Here is a 12256-nt window from a genome sequence, read left to right as displayed (position 1 = left end):
TGATACGATATTTTCTAAAGTTCTACGAAGTTCCCCGAAGTTCTATTATGTTATTTGAAATTCTACAACGCTTCCTGAACATTGATCAAAAGGTTTCTGAAATTAAATGATGTCCTCTTAACCTTGATTTTTGAGAAGACTCCTGACCTTCTGTAATTCAGTATGGACTTAGTTTTATAAATACGAAATATAGAATACCTTCGCCGATCTCGCTGACGATTTTTCGTACCCACTAAATTTCACAAACTACATACGAACGCATTTGGCAAGCTCTATCGAATTGCGCATTACGAAAGCTCCGTTGGTCGTGTTGAGTCCCGACAGACACGAAAAGTTCAACCGTCTCCAACGCTCCATTTATGAAATGAGAATAAGCCCTCCCACCAACGTCAAGGTGCAAAAAACTAGCCACGGGGAGGGTTTGTCCAATAATTACAAATTATTATAACAATAAAATATGTTGGTACAAATCTAGTTGAGCTTATGTTGCACACTTACTTGTCCACAATGGATCCGATAATCTCCAGTGTCTCCTTAACCAAATCGTCCACGGTGTCCGACAGTGACGCCTTCCGGTCAGTCCGCAGGCATCTCCCCCCGTGAGACCCAACGGTCCGACTTCCGTCGCCAACTTCGTTCCCACTAGCGGTGTAGGAATCGCGACTATTCTCATTCAGATAGCCTTCCTCCACCTTATCCTTGCACAGACAGACCCCCATGCTGGTTGTTTATAAGCTCCTTTGTACTTCCTGCTTTGATTCCGCCGCAAACTGAATTCTATCACCGACCAACCTCCAAACAAACAAACAAACAAACGTAACCGAATGCTAGAAATTCACTTCTTCCATTCGATCGACCATCACGATTTCACTTCTGTTCGTTGTTAGCTTTTTTTTCTCGACAATTTTGTGCCACTTTCTTCGCCTTTCTCTGGCGGCCACTCGACGATTCACTGTCTTCTTGTGCTTAATTTTTCACCTCGCGATGTTATGTGACTCCTTCAATCCTTATCAGCCAAACAACAAACTATTTTCTAAATACTGCTAGTGATAAGAGCACTGTTTTCGTTTGCCCTTTGTTGTGCTGCGTGTACCTTCCTGGTGTCACTCTGGAATCTCTGCAGTTTCTGGTTTTCTTCACAGGAAGAGACGCTCTTTTCAAGAAAAGATTCTTTAGCTCACATTACAAAACATGTTCGCCACTAAAATAAACACACTCACACGTCAAAAGATGAACTAGCAGCGCAGACAGATTTACGATACCAGCCAGCGAAGACGACGGGACGGGAGTGCCGATTATCGAATTCCTTCAATCGAATATATTTGCAATTAGGTACTATCGTCATCAGCATCAGCAGCGAAACAACGTCAACATAAACGACTGCAACTACGACCGACAGTTTGTTGAATTTTTTTTTTCACCCGAGAACCAACATTCCGTATCCACTCGGGACGTCGTGACGGATGACGAGCGATTACAGACAAAAATATTTTCTTCAACTGAGATTACAGCACATCACTCTTTTTCCCATACGGGCACGGAAACCGCTTTTGCCTATTTCCACGAAACTTGTGAAGATTTTGTTTTTGAAAGTTCGCACCCTAGACGGAAAATCTGGAAGATTCAAATATGCAACAGCTAGGACCAGTATAACTTCTTATTTTCCTTTACGCCATATGCACACGGTGGCTAATCCGCTGGCTGCAGGAAACGACGACAACCGTACGTGACTTTTTCTTGAATGAAACAGACGGACGACTGATGGTGACTGATGCCGTTGAAGTTTTTCAATTTTTTTTGCGTAAAAACGTATTTATCGTTGTGTGAGTGCTCTTGGCTGTCAAATCGGGTACACTGAAACGAAAACTGTGTGCCATAAAAGATTTCCGGAAGGCTAAACACGGTGAGACGGAAATACTTAAATAAGAGAAAAAATCAATGGATTATTCCATTGACATACACGGTAACCAGTGTAAACACATTAATTAGTAAAAAATCAGGCCAGTGACAAGGCCTATACCAACAGCAGCGTTTGACAGTAGACAGCATGTTCCGGGCTCAAATCGTTTATTTTGCTGTGCTGGGCCCGCTGTCACGGTATAACATGTTGCCTACGCGTCTGCCACAGGGCTGTAAAAAATACACATTTGTTATGTTTATATGCAGCAGTCAAAAATTGTGTAAATTAGGAGCTCTTAAAATGTGTAAAAATACACATTTTCAGAATGTATTACCAATCAAAAAATGTGTATTTTTAAACTCATTAATGGGAAAAAAAAAACTTTAAAACTTGTTGCATCCTGCTTCGTTGATGCACTTCCCGAAAAAAAATAACAACAAAAATACAATAAAAAACAATGTAACAATAAGACGAAAATTATTGTCTTAACAATGATTTATATTGTTACGTCTACAATAAATTTACCTTAATTTATGTTGTACAAAACAGCAAATTTCATGGTAAATGGAAAATTTACAATAAAAAAGGGGGGTTGTTAAGTATCTTAACAATGAAATTTTCGTGATTTCCCCATATAATTTTTTTTCAATAACATTATATATTATTGTTATTTTACTGTTGGTTGGCGAATTTATTGATTAAAAAAAAATAACAGTGTACTTTAGAGTGTATTTGTTGGCTTGACAGATCTACTTTATCGACTTTAAAAATAAATCGAAAAAGTAAAACATCGCCCCGGGAAGGGAGGGGGTGGTATGTCTGTTACGGGTGAGTCCTTTTTTTTACTGGTTATGGATTGAGATTCGATCCGGAACTTGTGAGAAATGGAGGTCAACTCCCCTGCACTCGATCTCTCTAGGTCACGTCTCCTTGGTGGTTGAGCGTCGTTGATAAGTTAATGCATTCAACTGGAGAGAATTGCCCATGAAATATGCTTCCACCTGAGAGTTATTTCCTGACATCTTCAAGTGGTGGATTTTTTTTATTATTATTGTATGCACGATAACCGCAAAATACCCAATAATGACTACAAAATAAGCATTTTCGAAGGAGACTGGGACTACCCATTAAATGAGTAAAAATATTGCGTTCAATTGACTTGGCAATGAATAGAGCCAAACGAACTGTCAAAGCAAGAGCCATACGAGCAGCGCCTATCTTGATTACATTGGCAGTGTTGCTGACCCTCTCATAGTCTGCATGCTTCAATCAGATTTATTTTTATTGTTCGTGAAGTAACCCACAATAAAAACACACCAATATTTAATGTAACAACAATTTTTATTGTAATAGAGTTGTTCATTATTGTTCGTGATCGAATCATGTTAACAATAAAATAAATGAAAAATACAATAAAAATCATTGTTACAACATTTTATTATGTACATTCATTGTACAGCTAGGTAGCAGTTTCGCCGTTTTCGGAAGGGTACAACATTATAACAATCATTTTTATTGTCTACAATAAATATTAATGTTAGAGCATTGTTTCCACTGAAAATTTCACTGTAATTTTTTTTTCGGGTTGCCTAAGCGAAAAAATTTAATGTTGAAAAATATATCGGTTTTCACATATAATCTGAAAGAGCTTCCTTTTCTGAGCACAGCTATAGTTTTTTCGAATCCACACACTTTCATCTCGATTTTTAAATCAAGATTTAAAGCAAAATAATAACTTCACTGTTTGACACTAAACTGACAAACTGACAGCTCGCTCCCATACAAAGTGACACCAAGGGGCGCTAATAAGGTGATTGTTGCAAATGTAATCGTACTTATTTAAAATAGTTCCAGTGTACCAAAATTGATGAAATTTTGGGTTTGGGTTCCATTTTTAATACAGATTACGAATATGCATTTACCTCAATACCCTTAAAGCGAGCCTTAAAGAACCCACTTGACGAGATAGAGGGTAAGTGATTTATTATATTTTCATAGCTAAGCCACAGACAAACAGACATAACACTCACAATGACATTCATCGCAAATAATGTTTTAGTTGGGAATGTGCTTGCATTTGTCATGGTGGCGCCACTGAAGCATTGAGTAAGCCACTACATTTCGAACTTATCAGTGATGCCAGTTCTATTTTACGTCTAGTTAGTAGATGTCAGCTCTTGAAAATGATAAGTGGTCAAGGCATCCCACTGGAGACATATACCAAATCTGACGAATACAGAAAAAAAAAGTTTTTGAATATTACATCAAAAGTGCTGCACATTAGTCATTCCATTCCTAATATTACGCTGTACGATTAACACAAAATTCGAGAACAAAACATGTTGATGACTGTAATATTCTATCAAATTTTACCCCTTTTGCCAGTTATTGATGTTAAATACTTCACCATGAATTTTATTGCTTGATACATATTATATATTTTTGCTGAACACACATTAAAGTGATGAGCGGTGGTAGAAAGGGCAATACTTAGTGATGCATTACCTCGTTTAAAAACTTGTTTCCAGCAAAGGAAGGAGCACACTAAACAAACAAAACAAACCCCTAAAAAAAGATGAAAGCTTCTGTAACTTTTTCCTACGGATCCGTGTTTCTGCAGAATTCGATCAATTCTATAGATCTATGGAAAATTTCGTAGAACCGACATCACTGACTTCCATCTGTTTTGTTTTTATTCAACACAGCTGACGCGTTGACAGAACGAGGGAAAAGAAACTGGTGAAAAAATGGCATGAACGAGGGATGCTCTGGTTGGTTCGGTGTCTGGCTGTGATTTTTTTTTTAATAAAATAGTATTGAATCCGAGCAACCTTTATTTTATCATTGACACAAATAAAAAAACTCCATTCGTCCCCATCATATTTAAAATCTATCCAGCTTTCCATGCACGGTAATGGCGGCCTGTTTGTAGGAATAAATGTATCCTTCACTGTGCTTTTTGACACTAACTGGAGGGCGTATGTTGTTCCTTTTTCTTCTGTTCCTGGGAGAGGGAAAGAGAAGGGTCAAAATCCGAACCTCCAGATAGCACAGTGAAGGATAGATTTGTTCATACAAACAGGACGCCATTACCGAGCATGGAAAGCTGGATAAATGATTACATTTATACATTTTGCAGTAAAAACCGTACTTGAAAAATGTGTAAAAAATACTCTTCTATTGACGTTTGATCGGTTTACCTTTATTCACGAAATGTGTGAAATTTTAAACATTAATGTGTTTACGCAGGTTACCGTGTAGAGATTACTGACGTTTAACGCACGCACACTAGTGGGTGCATCGCCGTGTCAAGTTGTTTATTATTTTCCTCTGGCTTCCCTAAAAAATGTATGAAATTTGATTTGCCAAAGTGAGTTTGACAGCGATTTGTAGTGTATTTTCCTCTGATTTCCCCAAAAACGCTCTCACACATAGCACCAATACAACCGGACGTGAAAATCTCAATACATGCTTCTAATCAGGGTTGCTTCCACTCGTTATCATGATATGTTGTACTTGTCAGGGTTAGTTCCACTCACTTGCTATAAAAAGTTGTTTTTCCGAATTATGAAAACAATTGATGTTATAGTGATAACACAGACAAACAGACATAACACATTGAATATTTTTAACTGTAAAACATCGTCGCTAAAACATAACCGCCATCTGATGAGTACACTGTGGTGGGTAGCACGCTGAACAGATGGCGGTAGTGTGTAAACGTCAAACACAAGGACTTTGACTATGCACGCCACTGGTGGCGGCACTACCAACTACGATACTTTTAAATTTACCGTTAAATTCTTGTTCGATGAACAACTTGCGAGAGTTATGTCTGTTTGTCTGTGGTGATAATTAGAAATTGTAAGTTAAAAGAAGAGGTCGTGAAGTATGTGTTTGACTCATAAAACCTGTCAATTTCGCTTTCAGAGCGTCACAATCAGCGATCTTATGATTCGCGAGCGTTCACTCAGAGTGAGCGCTCACGAATCGTTTAATCACTGATTGTAACGCACTGAAAGCAATATTGACAGGTTTTATGTATCAAACACATTCTGCACGACGCCTTCTTGTAGCTTACAAGTACTAATTATCAGGGTTACTTCCACTCACTTGCTATAAAAAAAATGTTTTTTGGAATTATGAAATCATGAAATAGTATAATGCTAATAAGTACTTGTAAATTACAAGAAGAGGTCATGAAGTATATGTTTGACACATAAAATCTGTCAATATTGCTTTCAGTGCGTCACAATCAGCGATTTTACGACTCGTGAGCGCTCACTCTGAGTGAACGCTCATGAATCATAAGATCGCTGATTGTGACGCTCTGAAAGCAAAATTGACAGGTTTTATGAGTCAAACACATACTTTACACCCTCTTCTTGTTACTTACTAGTACAACATATCATTATAACATCTAATGATTGCATAATTCCGAAAAATATTTTTTTATAGCAAGTGAGTGGAAGCAACCCTGCTAATTATCACTATAACATCTAATGTTTTCATAATTCGGAAAAAAAAAGAATTTTTTATAGCAAGTGAGTGGAAGTAACCCTGGTACTTGTAAGTTAAAAGAAGAGATTGCAAGGTATGTGTTTGACAAACCTGTCAATTTAGCTTTCGGAGTGTCACAATCAGCGATTCTAGAATTCTTGGTAATAACATAGAGGGACTCTAAGACCAGAAGGTCCCGAAAACTCATTAAATTCGACATATTTTTATTGTGCGAGTGCTCTGAGTGAACGGTCACGAATCATAAAATCGCTGATTGTGACACTCTGAAAGCAAAAAGGACAGGTTTCATGTGTCATACACATACTTTGCAATTTCTTCTTTTAACTTACAAGTTCAAAATATCATAATAACGTCTAACGATTTCATAATTCCGAAAATATTTTTTTTATAGCAAGTGAGTGGAAGCACAGATGAACAGACGTAACGCTTCATTGTGTATCTTCGTTCATGCATTTAACGGTTGATTTGAATATTATCAGTTCCGCGAACTACTCGCCGCAGCGCTGGCATCGGATCACTTTGACGTTTCTATACATTCTACAGAACTTTTATGCAATATTGTTTGCGAGTTTGCGAGCAAGCTTGTTTTCCGCGAGAAGGTCGAGAGATGTGGTGACTGAAATCCTATGTTTTGAGTTATTATGTTTTCAAGGAAAACTTTTTCAAAAAGTTACGTCTGTTTGTCTGTGGTGGAAGCAACCCTGTGTGGGACACATAACAATAATCATTGAATTTGCTTTGGGAAGAAATGTGCTCAACTTTTTGGTTCCGCTCTTTTACTATCTTCGGTCCCAAGCTAATCGATATCCCTCGAAATATAAGAAAATCCACGAGCCCCTCATTTTATCTGTCAAACTTTCATAACGAATCAAAACAATCATACACACTTAAATTTTTTCGCCGAGTTTCCAACAGCCGAGTAATTCTGCAATTTATTTTGCTGAGATTCAGTCAAACAATTGCCGAGACTCAGCTAACAAATAACATTTTGCTGAGATATCAGCTAACAAACAGATATTTTGCAGAGATATCAGCAAAAATGAATGCCGAAGTAATCGGCTGTTGGAGATTTTACCGAGCTAGATTAAGTGTGTACACACTTAAATTTTTTTGCCGAGTTTCCAACAGCCGAGTAATTCTGCAATTTATTTTGCTGAGATTCAGTCAAACAATTGCCGAGACTCAGCTAACAAATAACATTTTGCTGAGATATCAGCTAACAAACAGATATTTTGCAGAGATATCAGCAAAAATGAATGCCGAAGTAATCGGCTGTTGGAGATTTTACCGAGCTAGATTAAGTGTGTAGTGTAGTGCTAGAATTTCGACTAGAATGGGGTATGTTAATCGATTTGCTTGGGACCAATAGGCTAGTCAAGTAGTGAGCCAATTTAAAATCGTTAGTGTCCACCAATTGCTGCTACTCTCCAAAAACTTGCAACGGTTTTCGGTTGAAACGCGATGTATTTTATGAATTAAATTGACTTAGGGCTTTTGATCTAATTTCCGTCCTACTAAGCACAACCCGTGCTTTACCTCTATTTTTTGAACGGGTTTGAACAAAAAATGGAATATTTCTTTCAAAGACGACTTCTATATTTATTCACCTTTCCATACGTACTGTTAGATTTGATAAAGAGTGACAAATTGTTGAGATATTGTTTAAAATCTAACACTGCTTCTTGATTCTAAATTCGTCCTACGAGTTTCAATTCCGTCCAAACGCATTGAAACGCCATTAGATTTTCTTCGTCCTACGGATAAACGTAGAAAAAGGGGATTTGCTAGAAGCGCTTCTTTTGTTTTGAGAACAATGAGCGTAAATATTCATACAATGCGCTCTAATAGGATTTATGTTGTAGCTAATGAACTAACGTATCGGAAAAAAAACCTATAATTGATTTGTGCACGGTGAAATCATTGATATTATTGATCTTTTCTGATCGATAGAACGGAAATGGGCGATTACGACGAAGTAGCGCTCTACCCTACTAAAGTTTTTCAGTGTTTTGATATTTTTTTCTATTTTTGTACAGCAAAGAAAAGCTTAAACACGGAAGCTATAATCAGTTCTATATTTTTATAACATAAGCCTGGTACGCAGCTGAAAAGTTATAACGTTTTTACGTGCAACGGGATAGGACACGAAATGCTAAAGTGTTCAATGAGGTTATGTTTATAAAAGACTCAATGAGGTTATGTTTATAAAAGTGTTTTCTACTACTCACAAAACGGTATTATTTTGTGCCCTAATAAACGAACACCATACACTAACGATATCATAGATGGTACGACCATACCTCATAAAGTTGGGATGATATCCCGAATTGGTGGTTATATAGGCACTTCTTATGGTTATTTTTTATGCGGGTGGTTACTGGTTATCGACTATCTCTCGCTTCTTTCATGCGATGTGGACGATAATTCCTGACCTATCAAAGCACAACATTTGTTACTAATTAACAAATATAGTTCCGTCTTACACTTAGAGCTTTCTTTTGAATTTCTCCACCTAATTTCTCGTTCACAGATTAAAACGTTTTACACATCAAGCAATTTTCGTTTGAGAGGACATACAACGATTTTTTCAGTTTTCATCGAATGACACGTCATCTTCTTCCTATCGTCGGTCCAGTTGTTTAGGTAACCGTGTCTCAGTTCACCTATAAACCATTTTACGAGACGTTTTAATGACAGTTCCTGGCGGGCCGCTCGTGGCATTGTTATTGTTTACGTCTGATATTTTTGTTTTGATTCTCTACACGGCCAACAAAAGTAACTCACAAGTATATGGGCTTGCCACGGATTTACCCAAAAGTAAGCAAGCTAAACACACTCCGTGAGTCACTTTTGATGGCCGTGTAGTTGCGAATGAAGATATTCGGTCCGCCAGTAAATGTCAAAATTAGTAAACAGAATAAAATCAACAATCAATACGAAACTAACGATTTTAAATTGGCTCACCACTTTAGTAGCCTATTGGTCCCAAGCAAACGATTAACGTACCCTATTCTAGTTGAAATTCTATTACTACACTATGTTTGTTTTGATTCGCTATGAAAGTTTGACAGATAACATCAGGGGTGTGTGGATTCATGCAGAACATGCAGGGGTGAGTGAAATAGCTTGGGACTGCTTGGGACCGTTGTTCTGGTACTGAGTGAGCCAAAAATAATAATGATTTTCTTCGGGACCCAGTGGTCTTAGAGTTACCTCTATGATAAAATCAGCTGACTCGATCTGTCTCGTAAAATGCCTTATTCGCTGCCCGGTCGAGGGGCCTCCGCCACACTAAATAAATTACTTTTTTTAGCCTTTCTTGACCCAGTATGCAGTTCAAAAGAAATCGATAAGGGAAAGATCGATTATATTACGATTGAGCCAAAAAGTTGAGCACGTTTCTTCAGGACCTTCTGGTCTTAGAGTTACCTCTATAGTAGCAGCGTGGGTGTGTTGCTTGGTGAGTGGTCATTCGTAAGAAATCCAGTTCACTCATTGTTTTCGTTGCGAGTTAGACCCTTCTGACATGTTTTCCCTGATATTTTGGGGATGTTCTTTTTTCTCAGTGTGTTTCGTTAATTTCATCAAAACATTCGTTTAAATATTAGCCCCTGTTTTTATATTTTCCACTCTGGTCCACTCTGTCAGTTATCATCTGTCGTTGAGTCGCAAGCTTCATCCGTCGCAAAGCCGAAAACAATCTGTCAAAAATCATTAGTGTTTCCTAACTTTTGGAGTATCGGAAAAATAAGGACCGGAATTAATTGAAAAACTGCTAAAAATACGCCATTGTCTAACAATTTCATAAAGTTGTAGTTTAGTTCCTAGTGCGTGCGACCCGGTACAACTGGTAAAATGGTGGTTCGCGAGTACAACGAGGAGCTTAAGTATATCGAGCGAATTTCGCCGAACAGCTTCCTCATCAAAAAGGGATTCCAACCGAACATGAATGTGGAAGGAATCTTCTACGCCAACAGCAAGCTCGAGAGGTTAATGTTTGACGAATTGCGAAATTCCTGTCGCCCTGGCATGACGGGTGGATTCCTGCCGGGTGTGAAACAGATTGCCAATGTGGCGGCTTTGCCCGGTATCGTTGGCCGGTGAGTCAGTGTTAATATTGTTGATAAGTTGCATGATAATGATGCAATTTTGCAATGCTTCTATTTCAGATCGGTTGGCCTCCCGGACATCCACTCGGGGTACGGTTTTGCGATCGGAAATATGGCCGCGTTCGATATGGGTGATCCGACGTCGATCGTATCGCCGGGAGGTGTCGGTTTCGATATCAACTGCGGCGTGAGATTGCTGCGCACGAATCTGTTCGAAAAAGACGTGAAGCCAGTTCAAGAACTGTTGGCCCAAAGCTTGTTCGACCATATTCCCGTCGGTGTGGGATCGAAGGGAATCATTCCGATGAACGCACACGATCTGGAGGAAGCACTGGAGATGGGCATGGATTGGTCGCTGCGAGAGGGATATGTTTGGGCGGAAGATAAGGAACATTGCGAGGAGTATGGAAGGATGTTGAATGCTGACCCCAGTAAAGTGAGCATGCGGGCTAAGAAGCGAGGTTTGCCTCAGCTGGGAACGTTGGGAGCAGGAAATCATTACGCTGAAATTCAGGTGGTGGAAGAGATTTATGACAAGTTTGCTGCCAGCAAGATGGGAATCGAAGAGCTGGGACAGATTTGTGTGATGATTCATTCGGGAAGTCGTGGTTTTGGCCATCAGGTAGCTACCGATGCTCTGGTTGAGATGGAGAAGGCTATGAAGAGAGACAAGATTGAAACAAACGATCGGCAGCTAGCTTGTGCTCGAATCAATTCGGTGGAAGGACAAAACTACCTCAAAGCCATGGCTGCGGCGGCCAATTTTGCATGGGTGAATCGTAGTTCCATGACATTCCTCACCCGCCAGGCATTTGCCAAACAGTTCAACACCACTCCTGATGATTTGGACATGCATGTCATTTATGATGTTTCGCATAACGTTGCCAAAATGGAAGAACACATGGTGGATGGTCGTCCTAAGCAACTGTTGGTTCATCGCAAGGGTTCGACTCGTGCTTTCCCGCCGCACCATCCGCTGATTCCGGTTGATTATCAACTCACGGGTCAACCCGTTTTGATCGGTGGTTCAATGGGTACGTGCAGTTTTGTTCTGACCGGTACGGAAAAGGGTATGGCCGCCACCTTCGGTTCGACATGTCACGGAGCTGGTCGTAGCTTATCTCGGGCCAAGTCCCGCCGTAATTTGGACTACAAGGACGTTCTAAGGGACTTGGAAGCAAAGGGAATCGCCATTCGTGTTGCTTCGCCAAAGTTGGTCCAGGAAGAGGCACCGGATTCGTACAAGGATGTAAGGGACGTAGTGCAGACTTGCCACGACGTCGGGATCAGTGCCAAGTGTATCAAACTGAGGCCGATTGCCGTTATCAAGGGTTAAGGAATTTTGAAGAGTCTCAATTGAAGGTTCGAATTGAGTGCATTTCGACGAGTGGATATTTAAGGTAATGTAACCGATAATCGCGTTCTCTTAATATATGAAATCGAAAGTAGGGGACCCGATTGTTGATATTTTGAGAAATCCTTCTAATTTTGCTTCCATAGAATTTTATACTTTAACGGTTTCATGCTAACTCTTTCTCGTCGTCCATGGTTAATCTGATGCACCACGACTTTTTGTTTAACATTTTATCGAAGACATCATATCAAAAAGACTGGAAACTTTGCCAGAATCCAAGCGACAGATATAATAGCGCTGCGCTTGAGTGAAGGTGGAAGCAACGCGTAGAAAAATGAGCAAATACACAAACCTTTCTTCTGAGGATGTAAT

The 12256-nt window shown here is 39.3% G+C and overlaps 2 protein-coding genes across 2 annotated transcripts in view; one reads left to right on the top strand and one right to left on the bottom strand.

Annotated features, from left to right (window-relative positions):
- The window catches only part of LOC135703528 (RING finger and SPRY domain-containing protein 1-like), a 51248-nt gene extending 49501 nt beyond the window's left edge, over positions 1–1747 (bottom strand). Inside the window, exon 1 of the mRNA XM_065224768.1 lies at positions 499–1747. Within this exon, the coding sequence (XP_065080840.1) occupies positions 499–719 (221 nt within the window). The 5' untranslated portion in view covers positions 720–1747. The remainder of the gene's footprint in view (positions 1–498) is intronic.
- An 8467-nt stretch (positions 1748–10214) lies between these two features.
- Positions 10215–11889, top strand: RtcB (RtcB RNA ligase). Its single transcript, XM_065224742.1, has 2 exons — positions 10215–10521; positions 10591–11889. Exons 1-2 carry the CDS (start codon positions 10277–10279, stop codon positions 11864–11866), a joined length of 1521 nt encoding a protein of 506 aa, XP_065080814.1. The 5' UTR covers positions 10215–10276; the 3' UTR covers positions 11867–11889.
- Positions 11890–12256: the final 367 nt, after the last annotated feature.

Source organism: Ochlerotatus camptorhynchus, unplaced genomic scaffold (assembly GCF_037179485.1).
Source record: "Ochlerotatus camptorhynchus isolate MF236.1 unplaced genomic scaffold, CSIRO-AGI_Acam_v1.1 ptg000215l, whole genome shotgun sequence".
In the NCBI taxonomy this organism is placed as follows: domain Eukaryota; kingdom Metazoa; phylum Arthropoda; class Insecta; order Diptera; family Culicidae; genus Ochlerotatus; species Ochlerotatus camptorhynchus.
The sequence above is the reverse complement of the archived record's forward strand: the minus strand, read 5'-3'. Positions and strand labels throughout refer to the sequence as shown.

What these genes read in the sequence shown, in the direction of transcription:
- RtcB (XM_065224742.1), top strand. Translation starts at nt 10,277, where the DNA reads ATGGTGGTTCGCGAGTACAACGAGGAGCTTAAGTATATCGAGCGAATT. An exon ending in TTGCCCGGTATCGTTGGCCG is followed by an intron (nt 10,522 to 10,590) that starts GTGAGTCAGTGT and finishes CTTCTATTTCAG; the next exon opens with ATCGGTTGGCCTCCCGGACA.